This window comes from Xyrauchen texanus, chromosome 25 (assembly GCF_025860055.1).
Source record: "Xyrauchen texanus isolate HMW12.3.18 chromosome 25, RBS_HiC_50CHRs, whole genome shotgun sequence".
Taxonomy (NCBI): Eukaryota; Metazoa; Chordata; class Actinopteri; order Cypriniformes; family Catostomidae; genus Xyrauchen; species Xyrauchen texanus.
In genome coordinates, this window is record NC_068300.1 from 3,265,723 (window position 1) to 3,286,463 (window position 20,741).

General features: G+C 42.0%; 1 protein-coding gene and 1 long non-coding RNA gene across 2 annotated transcripts in view; both read left to right on the top strand.

The window, feature by feature from the left end:
- The window catches only part of LOC127618931 (collagen alpha-1(XXIV) chain), a 127,898-nt gene that overhangs the window by 27,142 nt on the left and 80,015 nt on the right, over nt 1-20,741 (top strand). Inside the window, exons 4-7 of the mRNA XM_052091634.1 lie at nt 3,290-3,343; nt 7,989-8,042; nt 15,554-15,607; nt 18,153-18,206. Coding sequence (XP_051947594.1) covers nt 3,290-3,343; nt 7,989-8,042; nt 15,554-15,607; nt 18,153-18,206 — 216 coding nt within the window. The remainder of the gene's footprint in view (nt 1-3,289; nt 3,344-7,988; nt 8,043-15,553; nt 15,608-18,152; nt 18,207-20,741) is intronic.
- LOC127618649 (uncharacterized) lies at nt 6,358-6,968 on the top strand. The gene is made up of 3 exons (XR_007967479.1): nt 6,358-6,450; nt 6,575-6,636; nt 6,916-6,968. It is a non-coding gene; the product is annotated as an uncharacterized LOC127618649 (long non-coding RNA).

A 20,741-nucleotide genomic window follows, 5' to 3' on the forward strand; every position in this document is an offset into this window, starting at 1 on the left:
ATACACACAAACACATTTAGTCAATACACAGCCAAAACACACAAGATGCATTATGATAGCAAACGGTGCCTTAAAAACCTGCGAGTCTTTGTTTATGCGGGTCTTGATGAATGACTTTGGCTCACTCGCTGAGGGTACTTAGGCACCATATTCTGTAAGACAAGCAATATGATTTGTGTTATGCAGATCAAACTGACTTGGACCATCCCTTTGAAAAACATTTCACTCCTATTCTGGAGTCATTTTACACTTTTACACTTGTTGGGAAATGTCCTTCACGAACAAGAAAAGCTTCAGTGTGAAAAGATTGTTTTTTGGTGCATCCCTGCTGGAAAATACAGCTTATGCTGGTAGCTGTGTTTTGGAAAATGTTAGTTGGTTTGTAGCTGGTCCAAGCTGGTCTTTAGCTGGTTCAAGCTGGTCTTTAGCAGGTCCAAGCTGGTCTTTAGCAGGTCCAAGCTGGTCTTTAGCTGGTTCAAACTGGTCTTTAGCTGGTCCAAGCTGGTCTTTAGCTGGTTCAAACTGGTCTTTAGCTGGTTCAAGATGGTCTCTAGCTGGTCCAAGCTGGTCTTTAGCTGGTTCAAACTGGTCTTTAGCTGGTCCAAGCTGGTCTTTAGCTGGTTCAAACTGGTCTTTAGCTGGTCCAAGCTGTTCTTTAGCTGGTCCAAGCTGGTCTTTAGCTGGTCCAAACTGGTCTTTAGCTGGTCCAAGCTGGTCTTTAGCTGGTCCAAGCTGGTCTTTAGCTGGTTCAAACTGGTAGACCATCTTGGATCAGCTACGATTTGGTCATACCAGCTCAAGGTGTTCAAGCTGGTTTTTGGAACATGTTAGCTGGTCGAACAGCTACAATCCAGCTTTGGCCAGCACATGACCAGCCTGGACCAGCTCAAGACCAGCTTGGACCAACTCTGAACCAGCTTGGACCAGCTCCCATGTTCAAAAACACAGCAACCATCTTAAGATGGATTTTTCTGCAGGATTGATTGTCGGTTTGTGGATATATATACCGATAATCTAAAAGAGAATATGGAAATATTGGCCAATTCAACATCTTTGGTGGTAGGTCTAGTACTTTATTGGAGATCCTGATGGGCGAGAAACAATGCACACATTTTATTTTGAGAATACTGACAAGGGCTGAATATCCAGTGCTAGCTACCAGGCTAGAGCTTATCTGATGTAGATTATCAGCCACATTGTTGTTTCAAACAGGACATGGTTTTGTTGGCAATTGTTGGCAAACATCAAACGAAAGGATTGCACTGGTTCCACCTGTGGACACACTTCAAGTTTCCTGAGAAACACTGTTGATATTCAAACTCAACTGCCAAAACAAACACACCCCTCGCTTCAGTGCTCCTCCGTAAGCTCCTCCCTCCAAATCATGCACGCGAGATGGTTTTACACACACCAGCTCCAGACACTCTCATCTCTCCTGCTACTACATATAACATCACAACAATAGCATATAAGGGTTCTGTGAAACATAGCAACAGTTATGTTACCATGTTATGTTAGGGGCGGTTGTGACTCAGGTGGTAGAGCGGGTTGGCGGATCGATTCCCGACCCACATGACTCCACATGCCGAAGTGTCCTTGGGCAAGACACTGAACCCCAAGTTGTTCCCAATGGCAGACTAGCACCTTACATAGCAGCTCTGCCGCCATTGGTGAATGAATGTGTGAGTGAATGGGTGATTGAGTCACAGTGTAAAGCGCTTTGAATATCGCTAAGGTTAAAAAGGCGCTATATAAGTGCAGACCATTACCCACCTATCGAGAAGTAAAAGACCAACTTATGCATCCATCTTCAAGCCTTTTCCCTCTTGGAGGACTCACCACCGCTAAATAAGCCTCGCCGATGTTGACGCGGTTCCTAGCCCTCGACTTAATCCTTCTTATTTCGTCTAGAAAGAAATTTGGAGTTTAGAAAGTTCGCATCAGCCAGATTTGCCATCGCTCTTATAATTAATTTCCCTCTCGCTCCGCCCCCACCCCTCATCCTGTGCACGTGCAAGAACCACCCCCTGTTGCTGATTGGCTGGAGTAGAGTTGTGTGGATCGGTCTGTTACACTTTGTTTTTGTCCCATGTACAGAGTCAGGGCTGTGTACAAATACTAGATTTTTTTTCAGCCCACCCACAGAATGGCCTGCTAGCAGACTGAAGAGATATTGGCTAATAAACAGTGTTTATGCCAGAATTAGCAAGTGGCAAAGTTAGTGATAATTAGCCATTGTTAAACCATTGTTTTGCTAATCTTATATGGATTTAAGCTGGTGTTCATCTGGCCTGATCTGCTGACAAGTACCCCAAACCCTTCTAAAACCATCAGAACAAACCAGGCTAACCAGCTTGACCAGGTTGGGAGACCAGCTCAACAGGGGTTAACTAGCATAGCCATGCTGTTCACCAGCAAACATGCTAGCATGTTTTTTTCCCCATGAAGACCAACGAATTCTTGATAGTTAAGCTAGTTAAGAAGCCTGGCGGGGACACTAGCACATCAGCATTCAAAATAAAGTGTCAGCTTACTTATGTTAGCGTCTAGACGCACTGAAGTCAAATCAGCATGTTCCATAACAAACAATCACACTTGCTCTTGTCTTTATTTGTACGGTTGAAGATCACCAGGCCAGTCTGGATATTTATTGAACATTTAGATTGAATACGAGTTAGCATAATTGGCGGTGTCATTCCTCAGGCTAATGAATGTTAATGCTAGGTTAATGGAATGTTTTTATGGAAACGTTTTATATGCATGCTTGCTCTGTTGATGCTTTAGATAAGCTTCATTGTTGTTTTTGTGAGAGCCGTGTTTTCAAAAACTGATTTTAGTTCTGTTAGCGTTTCGCAACAAGACGTTTTGTCATTCGCTTGGTTTCTATTTTTGAGGGCCATGTTTGGTTGCTCCGCCCACTGTGAAATATCATTGGTCCGAAATCCCACTCCAGATTTTTTTAATTTCATTCAGTTCTTTTAATTTTGTTTGGAACTTTATGGACGCAGGCCAAAAGATGACGATTCAAAATAGATGAATGATAAGTCTATTTCTAACCACAAAGCCACATGAGATCATGTCTTTATAATCCCTGCATCCATTGGGGTTTGAGCATGGAGTCGTGGAGTAAAGTGAGTGTCTCTTCGACGATGACTTGGTTTTGGGTTGTGAAACTGGGAGTCAAAAGCACTAGGTTTCAATTGCACTGTATTTATTGCGATGTTTTTAAGAAACGCTTCTTGACTAATCTCTCTTTCTCTTTTCCACTCATCTGTTTCTCTCTCTTTAGGGTCCCCCTGGCCCACCAGGTCTGCCCGGACCCCCAGGAAAGAGAGGAGCAAGGGTAAGACTCCAACTTATGACGGATCAGAGTTTGGTTATTTGCCGTCGGGTGAATCCTGCTTCTCTGTGTTACAGAGTCATGCAATGTCTGTCTGATTGTCTGTTGATTTTCTTGTTCATTGTGTTTTCCCTCTCTGCCGGTGTGGTAAAAGATTGAATACCCTGCACCAAACCACTGGTCTGTTACTACCAAAACAGACCAGCCAAACCCGTTTAGCCACGCTGGGAGACCAGCTAACAAACTTATGCTGGATTGAGCTGTTTTTTCAGCTGAGACCTTGTTAAAAACTCTGTTTTATATGATTTTGTGCTGCGATTGCTTTGCAGGCAAGTTTGTTAGCATGCTGATGTGATGTGACAGGGCGGAGGGCGGGGCCGTGTCATGATGCTACACACCCGGCCCCTTATCAGGCTAATCAAGCCTCTGAGAGGGGCTAAAGGCCGACCGGAGACGGCAGTGTGGCAGAGAGAGAGATTTACGGGCAGCTGTCCGACACCTGTGTGTGTGTTTGTCATTATGGTTCAGTTTTATAATAAACCGTTATTTATATTACCAAGCCGGATCTCGCCGCCTCCTTTCCCTTTAATCCCTTTACAGCTGAGTGTAGGGAATGCATGATGGAATGCTGACTTAGCAGGCTAATCAGCTAGCATGCTAACTGAATACGCGAAGAAAGAGAACTGCAGAATGTGTTTTCTCAGTTAAATCATGTGATATGCACAATAAAAAACAAATTCTCCCCTTTTTATCCCCAATTTGGAACGCCCAATTCACAATGCGCTCTGAGTCCTCGTGGTGGCGTAGTGACTCAATCCGGGTGGCGGAGGACGAACCTCAGTTGCCTCCGCATCTGAGACCGTCAATCCGCGCATCTAATCACGTGGCTCGTTTAGCACATTACCACGGTGACGTAGCGCGTATGGAGGCTATTTTCCGCGGCATAGACGCATGACTCGCCACGCACCCCACTGAGTGTGAGAACCATATTATAGCAACCACGAGGAGGTTACCCCACGTGTCATTACCCTCCCTAGCAACCGGTACAATTTGGTTGCTAAGGAGACCTGGCTGGACTCACTCAGCACACCCTGGATTCAAACTCACGACTCCAGGTGTGATAGTCAGTGTCAATACTCGCTGAGAGACCCAGACCCCCCAAAAAGTTAGTAAAGTTAAGACTATAGAAATCAGGCACTGAGAGTCAGTGTGTAGCAGTGACAGTAGCAGTGCAGTAAAGGCATGCAGACAGAGGAGGAATGTGCTACAAGAACTGTACTCTCTCTCACACACACACACACACACACACACACACACACGTACAGTATCGTTATAGATATGTGTATGGAAGCACTTTCCTCTCAGGCCGTGTGTTACACTATTAAACACCGCTGTAGGGTCTTGAGCTGATGGCAGTGATGTCATTCACTGAGTGATTGATAGTTTATTCTTAGACACTGTCTGTCAGAACAAGTACTCATCTACAGAATGAGCAATAGCGCAGTTAAAGGGACAGTTCGCCCTAACATTATAATTCAGTGATTTATGCACCGTTATGTCATTCCAAACTTTTATTACCTTTTTTTCTGCCAATCCATTTTTTCTTTCATTTCTATTTTTTTTTACATACTATTAAATCCATCAAGCTTTAAAATTATATTCCAAGTTGGTCAGATGTAACCACATCGCATGAGAACATGGATATACGTATAGATAGCCTTTATATGCATGTATGTATGAGTGGGTGTGTTTGTGTGTAAGGAAATCAGTACTTTAATTCACCAAAGCGGCATTCAACTGATCACAAAGTACAGTCAGGACATTTCTGATGTTAACAGCACCATCACTGTGTGAAAAAAGTCATTTTTGATCAAATCTGGACAGCAGCATCACTGCAACACCTTATCCTCGAGTAATCATGATAAAATAATCATGTGGTGCTAGAAAATCACTTTATATCAAACACAGCTGAAAGATATTTGGTTCATTAAATGAAGCTGAACATTGTCTTTGTGTATGTTTTTGAGTTGACAGAATGCAATAGACTGGCATGTCTTAAGCTCAATATTAGCTTTCTCTAGAAACTCGTCAGTCAATCATTGTTTTGAGGAATGAAGGCGATACAATGCTTGAAATTGCCAAAAAACTGAAGATTTCATACAAAGGTGTAACTACAGTCTACAAAGATAAAGCACAACTGGCTCTAACAAGGACAGAAAGAGATGTGGAAGACCAGATGTGCAACTAAACAAGAGGATAAGTACATCAGAGTCTCTAGTTTGAGAAATAGGTGCCTCACATGTCCTCCGCTGACAGCTTCATTGAATTCTACCCGCTCAACACCAGTTTCATGTATATCAGTAAAGAGAAGACTCAGGAGGACTTATGGGAAGAATTGCAAAGAAAAGCCACTTTTGATACAGAAACACAAAAAGAAAAGTATCGAGTGGGCAAAGAAACACAGACATTGGACAACAGATAATTGGAAAATAGTGTTATGGATCTTGACACCATTGAGCTTTTGTGGGATCAGCTAGACTGTAAGGTGTGTGAGCAGTGCCCGACAAGACAGTCACATCTATGGCAAGTGCTACAGGAAGCGTGGGGTGAAAGGTCAAGTGCTACAGGAAGTGTGGGTTGAAAGGTCAAGTGTTACAGGAAGTGTGGGGTGAAATTCCAAGTGCTACAGGAAGTGTGGAGTGAAAAGGTCAAGTGTTACAGGAAGTGTGGGGTGAAAGGTCAAGTGTTACAGGAAGTGTGGGGTGAAAGGTCAAGTGCTACAGGAAGTGTGGGGTTAAAGGTCAAGTGTTACAGGAAGCGTGGGGTGAAAGGTCAAGTGCTAAAGGAAGCATGGGGTGAAAGGTCAAGTGCTAAAGGAAGTGTGGGGTGAAAGGTCAAGTGCTACAGGAAGCGTGGGGTGAAAGGTCAAGTGCTAAAGGAAGTGTGGGGTGAAAGGTCAAGTGCTACAGGAAGCGTGGGGTGAAATGTCAAGTGCTACAGGAAGCGTGGGGTGAAAGGTCAAGTGCTACAGGAAGCGTGGGGTGAAATGTCAAGTGCTACAGGAAGCGTGGGGTGAAATGTCAAGTGCTACAGGAAGCGTGGGGTGAAATGTCAAGTGCTACAGGAAGCGTGGGGTGAAAGGTCAAGTGCTACAGGAAGCGTGGGGTGAAATGTCAAGTGCTACAGGAAGCGTGGGGTGAAATGTCAAGTGCAGCAGGAAGCGTGGGGTGAAAGGTCAAGTGCTACAGGAAGCGTGGGGTGAAATGTCAAGTGCTACAGGAAGCGTGGGGTGAAAGGTCAAGTGCTACAGGAAGCGTGGGGTGAAATGTCAAGTGCTACAGGAAGCGTGGGGTGAAATGTCAAGTGCAGCAGGAAGCGTGGGGTGAAAGGTCAAGTGCTACAGGAAGCGTGGGGTGAAAGGTCAAGTGCTACAGGAAGCGTGGGGTGAAAGGTCAAGTGCAGCAGGAAGCGTGGGGTGAAATGTCAAGTGCAGCAGGAAGCGTGGGGTGAAAGGTCAAGTGCAGCAGGAAGCGTGGGGTGAAATGTCAAGTGCAGCAAGAAGCGTGGGGTGAAAGGTCAAGTGCTACAGGAAGCGTGGGGTGAAAGGTCAAGTGCTACAGGAAGCGTGGGGTGAAATGTCAAGTGCCACAGGAAGCGTGGGGTGAAAGGTCAAGTGCTACAGGAAGCGTGGGGTGAAAGGTCAAGTGCAGCAGGAAGCGTGGGGTGAAATGTCAAGTGCTACAGGAAGCGTGGGGTGAAATGTCAAGTGCTACAGGAAGCGTGGGGTGAAAGGTCAAGTGCTACAGGAAGCGTGGGGTGAAAGGTCAAGTGCTACAGGAAGCGTGGGGTGAAATGTCAAGTGCAGCAGGAAGCGTGGGGTGAAATGTCAAGTGCTACAGGAAGCGTGGGGTGAAAGGTCAAGTGCTACAGGAAGCGTGGGGTGAAAGGTCAAGTGCTACAGGAAGCGTGGGGTGAAAGGTCAAGTGCTACAGGAAGCGTGGGGTGAAAGGTCAAGTGCTACAGGAAGTGTGGGGTGAAAGGTCAAGTGCTACAGGAAGTGTGGGGTGAAAGGTCATGTGCTACAGGAAGTGTGGGGTGAAAGGTCACCTGAGCATCTGGACAAACTGACCGCTAGTATAACAAGGATCTGTAAAGCTGTCATGGAGGATTTATTGATGAGAACTCTTTGAAGTAGTTTAAGTTGTAATTCTTCACATTATTAATGTCCTGACTGATACATTCTGATCAGTTGAACGCCACTTTGTTGAATAAAAGTACCGATTTCCTTCCAAAACAGCAAAACTTTTGGCCCCCAGTGTGTGTAAAATAAATAAATATCAAATATACACATGTTTACATGCTCCTTGCAGAGTACACAAGATGTTTAGAGGGATCATATAAATAGCATTCTTTTAATTTAGTATTTGATAAAACAGAAATGTACAACAACAAGATATTTTGCCCACATGTAGTCGAGTTGTTTAAATATTTTACAGTGAACTGTGAGTGTGGAATAATGTGTTTATGCTCCACTTCTCTCATGAACGATAAAGGTTTTACATTATGAAGATAAGATCTCAGATAAAGAGACTTGTAGCTTAAAGACACTCCTGTCTGTCTCTCTCTGTCTCCCTCTTCTCTTGTTCAGGGTCCGCCTGGTCCACACGGGAACCCCGGGCTGCCTGGTTTACCTGGCCCCAAGGTGAGTTCTTTGTTTTGGGCTCTCTGTGTCATTGAGAGATTTGGCTGCCACGGCTCGTGCTCGAGGGATAGCGTTGCAATAATATCCTCCAGCACAATCCCACTACAACATCAACACACAGAGAGACATGTCTCTGCCCTTACTCCACTTCATTGGCTGCTTGCTAGACGCTCCTTCAGAACGCTCCTTCCTGTCCAAACTCGCTGACTTTCAAAGCACGAAAATATTTCTTCTTTTGTAATAAACATTTGTTATGGTATGTCAGTTGCTTGCCCATGTAAAGTGTGTTTCATGTCAAACCAGAATGTACCTGGGGGTGTGTGTGTGTGTGTGTGTGTGTGTGTGTGTGTGAGTGTGTATGTGACTGTGTGTATGTGACTGTGTGTATGTGACTGTGTGTGTGTGTGTGTGTTTGTATGTGACTGCATGTGTGCGTGCATGTGTGACTGTGTGACTGTGAGTGTGTGTGTGTGTGTGTGTTTATGTTTGTGTGTGTGTGTGCATGCGTGCGTGCGTGCGTGTGTGTGTGTGCGTGTGTGCGTGTGGAAAATACTGGAAAGAGCCTTTGGTGAGACATTGACAGTTTAAACTGTTGAAAGATTAGAGGAAAATGTATCTGTGCCGTGGTATTAAAAGCCTGTTAACTGGAGAAAAGTGTATGTGTGTTAATGAGATTGTGCACATTCATGAGTTTGAGTGAGTGTGCATGCAAATGTATGAGTCAGAACATGGAAAAATGTAAGGACCTGGTTATGAGCTGCAGATTTATTTCAGGACTGCTAAACAGATGTTCTCTTTGACTTGAAATAAAACTCCATCAACATCAGTGATTTCCACAGCGAGTTTCTCTTATTATGAAATTCTACATATTCACTCATATATTACCATGTGTTAATTAGCTTTGTACACTCAGATTACACACAAGCTGCTTTAGATGTGATGCGTGTAAATGTGGCGTGTGTAAAGCATGTGTGCATTAGAGTTCAGCGTTCAGTTTGGTTGTCATATACAGCAGACTGTACTTGATAATTGCAGTACTAGTATCAAGGGTTGTACTGTTTGTCCTGAATGTAATCCAAACGGTTACGACACTTATCAAGTTCAAAAAGACAAACAGGAAGGAAGTTTAGAAGTCATGATATCCGTTAGAAAGTTTGAGTGGAAAGAAAGCAGTTCTGAAGGAAAAAGGGAATTAAGATAATCAGTTCGGAAGAAAGGATGTTCAAAATCAAGGAAAGAAGGAAGTTTAATAGAAAGTTCTGAAGGAAGTTCAAGAGTATGTTTGGAAGGAATTTAAGTCAAAGGACGTTCTGAAGGAAAGAGGGAATGTAGGAAAGAAGTTTAGAAGGAAGTTCAGTTGGAAGTTCAGTTGGAAGTTCAGAAGGAAGTTCAGTTGGAAGTTCAAATGTAAGGAGAGAAGGAAGTTCAGTTGGAAGTTCAGAAGGAAGTTAAAGAGTAAGGAGAGAAGAAAGTTCAATTGGAAGTTCAGAAGGAAGTTCAATTGGAAGTTCAGAAGGAAGTTCAGTTGGAAGTTCAGTTGGAAGTTCAAATGTAAGGAGAGAAGGAAGTTAAATTGGAAGTTCAAGAGTAAGGATAGAAGGAAGTTCAAGAGTAAGGAGAGAAGGCAGTTCAGTTGGAAGTTCAGAAGGAAGTTCAAGTGTAAGGAGAGAAGGAAGTTCAGTTGGAAGTTCAGAAGGAAGTTCAATTGGAAGTTCAGAAGGAAGTTCAGTTGGAAGTTCAGTTGGAAGTTCAAATGTAAGGAGAGAAGGAAGTTCAATTGGAAGTTCAAGAGTAAGGAGAGAAGAAAGTTGAATTGGAAGTTCAGAAGGAAGTTCAATTGGAAGTTCAGAAGGAAGTTCAGAAGGAAGTTCAGTTGGAAGTTCAGTTGGAAGTTCAAATGTAAGGAGAGAAGGAAGTTCAATTGGAAGTTCAAGAGTAAGGAGAGAAGAAAGTTCAATTGGAAGTTCAGAAGGAAGTTCAATTGGAAGTTCAGAAGGAAGTTCAGTTGGAAGTTCAGTTGGAAGTTCAAATGTAAGGAGAGAAGGAAGTTAAATTGGAAGTTGAAGAGTAAGGATAGAAGGAAGTTCAAGAGTAAGGAGAGAAGGCAGTTGAGTTGGAAGTTCAGAAGGAAGTTCAAGTGTAAGGAGAGAAGGAAGTTCAGTTGGAAGTTCAGAAGGAAGTTCAAGTGTAAGGAGAGAAGGAAGTTCAGTTGGAAGTTCATAAGGAAGTTCAGTTGGAAGATCAGAAGGAAGTTCAAGATTAAGGAGAGAAGGAAGTTCAGTTGGAAGTTCAGAAGGAAGTTCAAGTGTAAGCAGAGAAGGAAGTTCAGAAGGAAGTTCAAGTGTAAGCAGAGAAGGAAGTTCAGTTGGAAGTTCAAGATTAAGGAGAGAAGGAAGTTCAGTTGGAAGTTCAGAAGGAAGTTCAAGAGTAAGGAGAGAAGGAAGTTCAGTTGGAAGTTCAGAAGGAAGTTCAAGTGTAAGGAGAGAAGGAAGTTCAGTTGGAAGTTCATAAGGAAGTTCAGTTGGAAGATCAGAAGGAAGTTCAAGAGTAAGGAGAGAAGGAAGTTCAGTTGGAAGTTCAAGAGTAAGGAGAGAAGGAAGTTCAGTTGGAAGTTCAATTGGAAGTTCAGAAGGAAGTTCAAGAGTAAGGAGAGAAGGAAGTTCAGTTGGAAGTTCATAAGGAAGTTCAGTTGGAAGATCAGAAGGAAGTTCAAGAGTAAGGAGAGAAGGAAGTTCAGTTGGAAGTTCAAGAGTAAGGAGAGAAGGAAGTTCAAGAGTAAGGAGAGAAGAAAGTTCAAGAGTAAGGAGAGAAGGAAGTTCAGTTGGAAGTTCAATTGGAAGTTCAGAAGGAAGTTCAGTTGGAAGTTCAGAAGGAAGTTCAGTTGGAAGATCAGAAGGAAGTTCAAGTGTAAGGAGAGAAGGAAGTTCAGTTGGAAGATCAGAAGGAAGTTCAAGTGTAAGGAGAGAAGGAAGTTCAGTTGGAAGTTCAAGAGTAAGGAGAGAAGGAAGTTCAGTTGGAAGTTCAAGAGTAAGGAGAGAAGGAAGTTCAAGAGTAAGGAGAGAAGGAAGTTCAGTTGGAAGTTCAGAAGGAAGTTCAAGTGTAAGGAGAGAAGGAAGTTCAGTTGGAAGTTCAAGAGTAAGGAGAGAAGGAAGTTCAGTTGGAAGTTCAAGAGTAAGGAGAGAAGGAAGTTCAAGAGTAAGGAGAGAAGGAAGTTCAGTTGGAAGTTCAGAAGGAAGTTCAAGTGTAAGGAGAGAAGGAAGTTCAGTTGGAAGTTCAAGAGTAAGGAGAGAAGGAAGTTCAGTTGGAAGTTCAAGAGTAAGGAGAGAAGGAAGTTCAGTTGGAAGTTCAAGAGTAAGGAGAGAAGGAAGTTCAGTTGGAAGATCAAGAGTAAGGAGAGAAGGAAGTTCAGTTGGAAGATCAAGAGTAAGGAGAGAAGGAAGTTCAGTTGGAAGATCAAGAGTAAGGCGAGAAGGAAGTTCAGTTGGAAGTTCAATTGGAAGTTCAGCAGGAAGTTCAAGAGTAAGGAGAGAAGGAAGTTCAATAGCAAGTTCAGAAGGAAATTCAAGAGGAATGAAAGAAGGAAGGTGTGAAGAAAAGAAACAAGGCAGTTCTGACGAAGTTAAGAAAGTTCAGAAATAGAAAGTTTAATGGGACGTTTAAGAGGAAGTTTTGAAGTTATTTCAAGAGGTAAAAGAAGGAATTGTATGGAACAGGAAAGAAGGAAGTTCTGAAGTCGAACTTAAGGAAAGAAGTTCGGAAGAAAGTCCAAGACAAAGTTCTGAAGGAAGGAAAGAAGGCAGTTCTGAAGAAAGGAGGGAATTAAGGAAATGTTTGGAAGGGTGTTCCAGAGAAAAGAAAGAAGGAAGTTTTAAGGAAGGCTGTTCAGAAGGAAAGCTCTTTAGTAAGAATAGGGTTGAAATGGTCTAGTGGTTACATATCTGTCCTGGCAATGGTAAAGTGTAGTATTGACATTGAAATGTATTGGTCTTACCGCTACTTCTGTAAAGTTCCAGCCAGTGGCAGAGTGTTCTGGTGGAGCTTCAAAGGACTAGATGTGGTCTCTACACCACAGCAAACGTCTGTGGGGAGAAGAGAGGTTTCCTCGACCACACTGTGGCATCAACAGTGGAAGTTTTACTGTTGGTTGCAGTAAACTGATTCCCTGCTTCTGTATTCACCAGTAACTGCAGCTCTGTGTGATTTAGCGTTTACCAGAGGAAAAGTTGATTGCTCACAGGTTGCTCTCTCAAAGCTCAGGAGACTTGAAGTCTTAAAATTCTTAAGGAGAAATAAAAATGGACACAAATTAGACAATTGTTGACATTCAATAAGAGTATAGATCTATAAATGGTGTTTATTTGCTCTTGGGTGAATTTGATGAGAAATGTTTAAGGTCATATTGAGATCTCAGACTTTCATATGATATGTTGGCAAATCTGAGCACAGCTTGAGACATTGTTGAGCTCTTTAGTGGAAACATGTGTGATATTATTGGGGTCTTTTTCTCAGGACTAGCATCTTAAGCAGGAGACTTCAGCAGAAGTCTGTCCATGGGGAAAACAATTCAGATTTGAAAGAGATTTTATTATTGATGTTTCTTTCTGATGAGTCTGAACACATTTGTACCGTCATTTGTGCAAGTGTCAGTCGGAGTTTCCCATCAAGCTTTAGGACAAAGTGCTCATCTCTTCGTCCAGAAGCAATGAGACAACTTCAGAGTTGACATGAGTAGGCGTCAGGGTCACCTGCTGCGTTCCCACCCAGATAACATCTCTATGGAACATCTCAAAATGCCAATGCATCCCACAGATTAGTCATCCTCTTCTGCTTGGGTCTCTGGAAACAAGAGAGTTCTGTAATCCCTTCTTAAATAAGAGAAGACAGAAAGAGAGGGGATCTATATGTGGCGTGTTGAAAGATGTTTTTGACAGTTCTGACATGTTTATACTGTATATGAAGTAACATGTTGTACAGAAGATGACAGTTGTCTTAATGCAGGTGATATCTGCTCTGTGTGTGTTAACATTTCATCACTGAGTGTACATTGAGTGTGCATTTGGCAGACACTTTTATCCAAAGTGACTTACAGTGCACTTATTACAGGGACAATCCCCCCCAGAGCAACCTGGAGTTAAGTGCCTTACTCAAGGACACAATGGTGGTGACTGTGGGGATCAAACCAGCATCCTTCTGATTACCAGTTATGTGCTTTAGCCCACTACACCACCATGGATAGATTGACACAATGGATCAATTGATTTATGGTTGGATGAATGAATGTATGAATACAGATGGATGGATGGAGAATGTTTTGGCCAGATAGAATGAGACACAATAGATTGGATGAATTGATGAATAAAAATAAATGGATGGAAAAAGCATGGATGGTTAGATTGACACAATAGATCGATGAATGAATGAACATATTGATGAATGAATGAATTAAGAGTGGATAGATTGATTGACAAACGGTGGATCGATTGATCTATGAATGGATGGTTGATTGAATGAATGAATGAATGAATATTGATGGATGGATGTATAGATTGACACAATGGATGGATAAATGAATCAATGGATGGAGTGGATGAACGGAACGACTGACACAATGAATTGATGAATGAAAGAATAAATTAATAAATCAATGGAGAAATGGAGTAATGATAAATAAATTAAATAAGGATGGATGGATAGATTGATGCAGTGGATCGATGAATAAATGAATGTATGGATGGATGTATGGATGGATGGATAAATAGTGGATATATTGACACGATGGATGGATGGATGAATGGATGGATGAAGAGTGAATGGACTGAAAGATTGACACAATGGATGGATGGATGGATGGATGGATAGATGGATGGAGAGTTGATGGACGGTTAGATTGACAAAATGGATCAATGAATGAGTCAATGAATACTGATGGATGTAGAGTGAGTGGACTGATAGATTGACACAATGAATGGATGGATAGACGGAAGAAGAGTGGATGGATGGATGGATGGATGGATGAATGAAGAGTAGATGGACTGATAGATTGACACAATGGATGGATGGATAGACGGAAGAAGAGTGGATGGATGGATGGATGGATGGATGGATGGATGGATGGATGAATGAAGAGTAGATGGACTGATAGATTGACACAATGAATGGATGGATAGACGGAAGAAGAGTGGATGGATGGATGGATGGATGAATGAAGAGTAGATGGACTGATAGATTGACACAATGAATGGATGGATAGACGGAAGAAGAGTGGATGGATGGATGGATGGATGAATGAAGAGTAGATGGACTGATAGATTGACAATGAATGGATGGATAGACGGAAGATGAGTGGATGGATGGATGGATGGATGAATGAAGAGTAGATGGACTGATAGATTGACACAATGGATGGATGGATAGACGGAAGAAGAGTGGATGGATGGATGGATGAATGAAGAGTAGATGGACTGATAGATTGACACAATGGGTCGACTTATGGATGAATGAATAAATGAAAACAGATGGATGAATGGAGAATGGATTGAGCAGATAGACTAACATAATAGATTGATGGATGCATAAATGAATGAATGGAAAAATGATGGATGGATGGATTGTCACAGTAGATTGATATATTGATGCATGAATGAATGAATGAATGAATGGACAGTGGATGATGGAAAGGCTGACATACAATGCCTCGTTTATGTATGGATGAATGAATGAATGAATGAATTAAAACAGATGGATGGATGGAGAATGGATTGGGTGGGGAGATTGACACAATAGATTGATGGATGAATAAATGGATGATGAATGGATGAATAAATGAATACAGATGGATGGATGGAGAATGGATTGGGCAGATATATTGACACAATATGTTGATGGATGAATAAATGAATTGAATGAATGGATAGAAAGAGGGTGGATGGACAGATAGATTGCCAAACAATGAATCAATGAGTCTATTGATGGACAAATGAATAAATACTCATGGACTGATGAATATGGAATGAATGGATAGATTGACACAATGAATGGATGAATGGTTAAATGCCTGCATGATTGATTGATACTTTAAAAAGAAAGGTGCCACACTCGCACTATGTAGAAATATACTCCTCTTTATTGGAGTAAAAACATGATGTTTTGGCCTCTAGCAGACATGATGATGGATTGATGATTGATGGGTGGATTGGTTAAGATGTCTCAGGTATGTTTCTGATAGTCTTATTGACTCTGTAAATCTGTATTTCTCAGGTTTAGTGTTTGAATAGACTCAGGAAGGAGCTTTTGAGAACATCTTCCCCTTTATATCTCTTATTCCCTGTGATTCATGACTGTTCACACTTGACTGTTTCAGCCACGGTCAACGCAGGGGAAGAGAGCTTCAGACATGACTTTGAGTTTATCACTTTCATACAAGGTCCTCTTACCTAGTAGCTGCTAGACTCATATTGTGGAATATGTGGCATCAAGCTGAATGTAATATTTGGTATTCTTTTGTTTGTCAGGGAGCAAAAGGAGATCCAGGACTGTCCCCGGGTCAGGCACCAGCAGGTGATCAGGTAAATGCTCCTCTCCTCTTCCTGGCTTTAAAGGATTAGTTCATCCAAAAACAGAAATTCTGTCATCATTTACTCAGCCTCATGTTGCTTAAAACCTGTTGGACTTTCAGACTAACAAAAACACAGTTGTACTGTCCTACTTTCCATCTAAGATGAGACTGAGCCCAGAGAAGTCGGCAGCGCTTCTGGACAGTGATGATGTACGGCTTCTCCTTTACATAGCAATGTCTTAACAGCGAGTGGTGTTGACTAGCAAAAGTTTACTAAAGTAATCCCAAACCCATGTTCATGATATCCATAACAGATGATTGTTTTTTAAGGCAGAGACATCCGAGGGGTCAGAGTTCATGCGCATTCAGAAGTGGATTTTTCTTGCCCTTTACGCACCGAGATTTGACAAGAACTACATTGTGCACTGTAGAGGGTGAAATGCCCCAAATCCTTCCAATCTGTCTTTGGGGAACATTGTTCTCAAAGTGCTGGATTATTTGCTGAAGCATCTTTCGGCAAATTGACAATGATCCTCGCTCTTGAAGGACTAGGCTGTTTTTGTGAGGCTCCTTATGTACTATGACACGATTGCCTGTTTAACATCTCCTGTTTCACGTCGCCTTGTTATTTCAACTCGTCAAATTGTTATTGGTCATAAATTGCACCTGTTTCAATTTGTTTGGAGCGTGTTGCAATCATCTGATTTGAAATTACTGTACATTTAAAAAAAAAAAAAACAAGACGATTCACAAGATAAAACATCATATAATGTGTAGTTGTAGTGCTTTCAATATAGCAAAGGGTGAATATAATTTACAAAGCAATTATTTTAGTTTTTATTAGCATTATTCATACTGTCCTAACGTTTCGGAATTGGTGTTGTATACACGTGTGTATGAATATATAAATATATTGCACAGGTCTTGTAATAAGCTGGATAATGGGCAGTCAGATGGTCATTATTAACAAAATAAACACCAACACAAACTGAGGTTTATATATTTGGTTTGTACCGTGTAATAAGTGAGATCATGTACAGTCAGCCGGTTGTTACCACAAAAACCCCTTCAGGGTCAAACAAGACCCCTCCTCGTCCTCATCACCCTGTCTGGGACTGACTGCACATTATTCCTTACATATATTCTTTAAATTAATTAGTGTTCATTTATAACATTATTCTTTTCGGCCACCGAAAGTAGTCCATATGACACGTGCATTATATTCAAAGTCAATTTACTGAGAACGACTGATGATATTTGAACTCAACAGCCAAACACACACACCCCTCCCTTCAGTGTTCCTTCATAAACTCCGCCCCCTCAAATTCATGCATGTGCATTGCCAAGGCAACGACATTAACAACTGGGTGAAGCAAAATAATAATAAAAAACATTAATAGATGAATGACAAGCACAAAAACACAGCATACAAAACACACAACAGAGTATAAACTAGCGAGAGTTCGTTGTTTTGATTTAGATTTGTAGCCAAGCTAACAAAGAAGCTAACGTTACCTAGGATAACGTTTTGATATATGCGTCAATCCAAATTATCCCACGGTGCTAGCAAACTTATAAAAACCTTTGCAAACGTTATACGGACAAATACGATTATATAGAGCGAACAACAACACAGCAAGTAATGTTAATAACGGTAACTAGGTAGTTGGTTAGCAAACTGTTGCTACAGTTGCTGTTGCATAGATAACATGCAGAGAGGACGAGACGGTTTTCCAGAGCCAGCGCACCAGCTCCAGACAGCGACACTCACAACTCTCCTGCTACTATAGCTAGCATCACAACAACAGCATGTCTTGGTTCTGTGAAACATAGTAAAACTAATGTTTACGTGGCTCCTAGCCCTTGCCTGATCTTGCCTCTTCTTTTCCATTTTATATTCGTCTGATCTTTATTTCTTGGGCGGTTTCTCTGCCATCTCTCATGCTTGGAGTTCAGCACGTTAGCATTCGCTAGATTTACCGTCCCTCTTCTTCTTCTTATGAATTTCCCTCTCGCTCACCGCCACATTTCCCCATCTCCCCCCCCAACCTGTGCACATGTAAGAACCACCCCCCTGTTTCTGGTTGGCTGGAATAGCGTTGTGTGGATCGCTCCAATGTACGATTTTCAGAGGCATGGCTATGTATAAACACCGGGGGGGGATTTTCAGCGCACACACAGAACGGACAGCTAGCGGACGGTGAAGACACATTCGTGGAATTTGACAAAGTATATGGGATTAATATGACTTACTCCACCTTTAAGCCACATAATGGTTTTGTGAATCGCAAAGGATGCATTTAAAAAGTAAATACATCTTCTGCATGCCCAGCGCGCTTCAGTGAATGGGCACTGCCCTTTTGTTGGCACGCACTCATAGCACGTGTTGGAATCGTGCCAGGCTTGACCTCATCTTTAAATGTATGGAAAAGCGGCTTACAGGTTTTTAAACAACATTTGAACCAACTATTTCTTATGTTCAATTATCAATGTCCCTCAGTTGATGAAGGGCAATGCTATGGGAAGCTAATGCTAATTCTATTTTCCTATTTCAGGGTGACAGAGGAGGACAGGGTCCACCAGGTCCTAAAGGTGAACAAGGTCTCAAGGTACGTCGACACAGTCACTGGGTTTTCCTGTACATGGCTCTCTTCGCTAACAGAGAGACAATTTTAACTGAGTTATGGGCTGGTAGCGATGGCGAGACGTAGTGGCTCACAGATGGCAAGGCGTCTTCCATTCTTCAGAGCACTCTGGCCTCCCTGTGCGGAGCGGAGTATATACAGTATCCGTTACCGCCACCACCTGCCCCTCTCAGCATGGGCTGTATTGGGTTACACCAGCATAAAGACCCTTTTTGCTGGTGTGTACGTTTGGGGTGGGCGAAGGTCTGTTCACACTTCCCGAGACGTTGCTTTGCTCCGAGGGCTTAGTCACTTGGGCGTTCGTCTAGAGCCTGTGTTAGAACCTGAGAACTCTCAGAGGTCAAGGGTCATCTTTATGAGGAAAGGCGCTCTGTGGGGTGTCACGCTCCCGGTGACAGGAACCGTCCGATGTTGCATCTTCAAAAGAACAACTGGTGTGAGTTTTAGATGGCATAACTCAGTGCATTGCGACAGTTTTGCTTGCCTTTGCGATTATAAATTAGGATGCGTGACGACAAATGTTAACCCATTTGCACATGTGCGATAGTTTCCTTTCTGCCTAAGAGGACTTCAGTTTGCTGTGGACACGTTGTGTGTTCCTCTAATAGACTATTCAGAGTAGTGCTCGATGGATATGGGTGTACGGTGGTCTTTTCTTTAACCATTTACGTTAACAATAAATAAATAATAATAATAAAATGCATAGCAGGAAATAAGGATATACAGTACAGTAATCTGTGGTGGTTTGAGAAATTGGCCATTCAAGAAAAAGGTGTTGCATCACCATGAATTATCTATTCATATTTATAGAAGTAATATTATTAAACGGGCCAATATTGTTGTGTCTGGCTAGTCGGGATCCTTGCTAACAGGGAACGTTCTCAGAGCTTGCATAGTTGTCCATAAAATTTGACCCAAAAGAAAAAGATGATTTACTCTAGTCTTTACTGAAGGATGTATTGTGTATACGTATCTTTTACAGAGTAAACACGTGTATTTTAAGTTACAAGTGGGCCTTTTTGTGATTTGCAAGCTTGAATGAATGACCAATTTAATGCTACATTCAGGAAAATTGCATAATAAATGTCGCCATTTCTAATCGTTCAGTTTGCACAGTGACACCAGTTTCATACACTAACCTGCAAACTCATCAACATCACTTCATGTATTGTAGTAGAAAAACCTTCATATCTTTGGACTGCCATTAGCTCGTATTGTTTATGTGATATCTGTGCCGTGACCGGCTTCAGTAAATGTTATGTCGCCCCTTGTGGTCTCCCATAACATTACGTCAGACTACATTGAATAGAATGCAACTGGCAGTGAATTGAAAGCACACAAATTAGGGTTCTAATTTAAATGCCGGCTGATATTAGTACATCGATTCCTCAAAAATGTATCGATTATATAGTGTACATTCTTTAAATGTTACTAAATTGTACATAAAAAAACAAAACTAAAAAACGGTTTACAGAATGTTTCTATCAAAACATTCTAAAAACGTATTTAAAATGCACCGAACATTCCAAAAAAGAATTCAACAACATAATGGGGACATTAGAAAATGTTATAAGAACATAAAATTGTTAGTTGGATCAGAGCCTGTATAGATTTTGGGGGGAAATCAACCTGCGAATGGCTTACTTCAAGTTGTTTATCCACATTAACATTGAGAAAATCACACACATCACCACAAATTCAACATGAAATGGCATTCGCAACCCGTTATTCTTCAGTAATACAGGGCTATTTCTGAGCATATGGGGGCTCTAAGCAAGTTCCTACTTGGAGGTCCCCCCCCCCTCCCTCCCCCCCCACCCATCTTGTGGCTGGGTGGACCTAAGCGGCCGCTTATACCATTTATAGCTAGAATCAGCCCTGCAATAAAACATATTTCTGAATTAAACTTGGTATGCAGTGAGCAAGACTTCATGCAGGACAGTACTTGTGTTTGTTCTTCAACAGTTGATTGGATTGTGATTAGTGGGCGATCCATATCAGAATGGAGCCCATCCCGAATCTGAGTTTTCTTAAACAATGTCTCGATTATGTATGGATGAATGAATGAATGTCTCAATAGCTTTTTGACTATTGGTTCTTGTCGATTGTAACCGGTTGGCTCCTTCACACTGCTTAAAACTTGAGTCTTTAAACTTGGGTGAGGTGAACTGAAGATCGGCGTATGCTGTTTTTATAATTCATTAGTATTGCAAGCACTCCGCTTTTACACAAATAGTCTTGCAGGCCCAGAGCAGATCAGGTGTAAATTACAGTGACCCCCTGACCTCTAATGCGTCATCGTGCTTGTGGGTGCTCTGAGAAAAGCCTGGAATTTTCCAGGCACCACACAGAACATCTCCTCTCTGTTCCACACACAGCGCCACCTGCTGGCCAACCGGCGACATTATATCTCCGAATGAAACGGTTAAATATCACCGTATTAATTTTAGATTGCCGTGCCATAAAGATCCATAAGCAGAGGTGACTAGAGCAAACAAA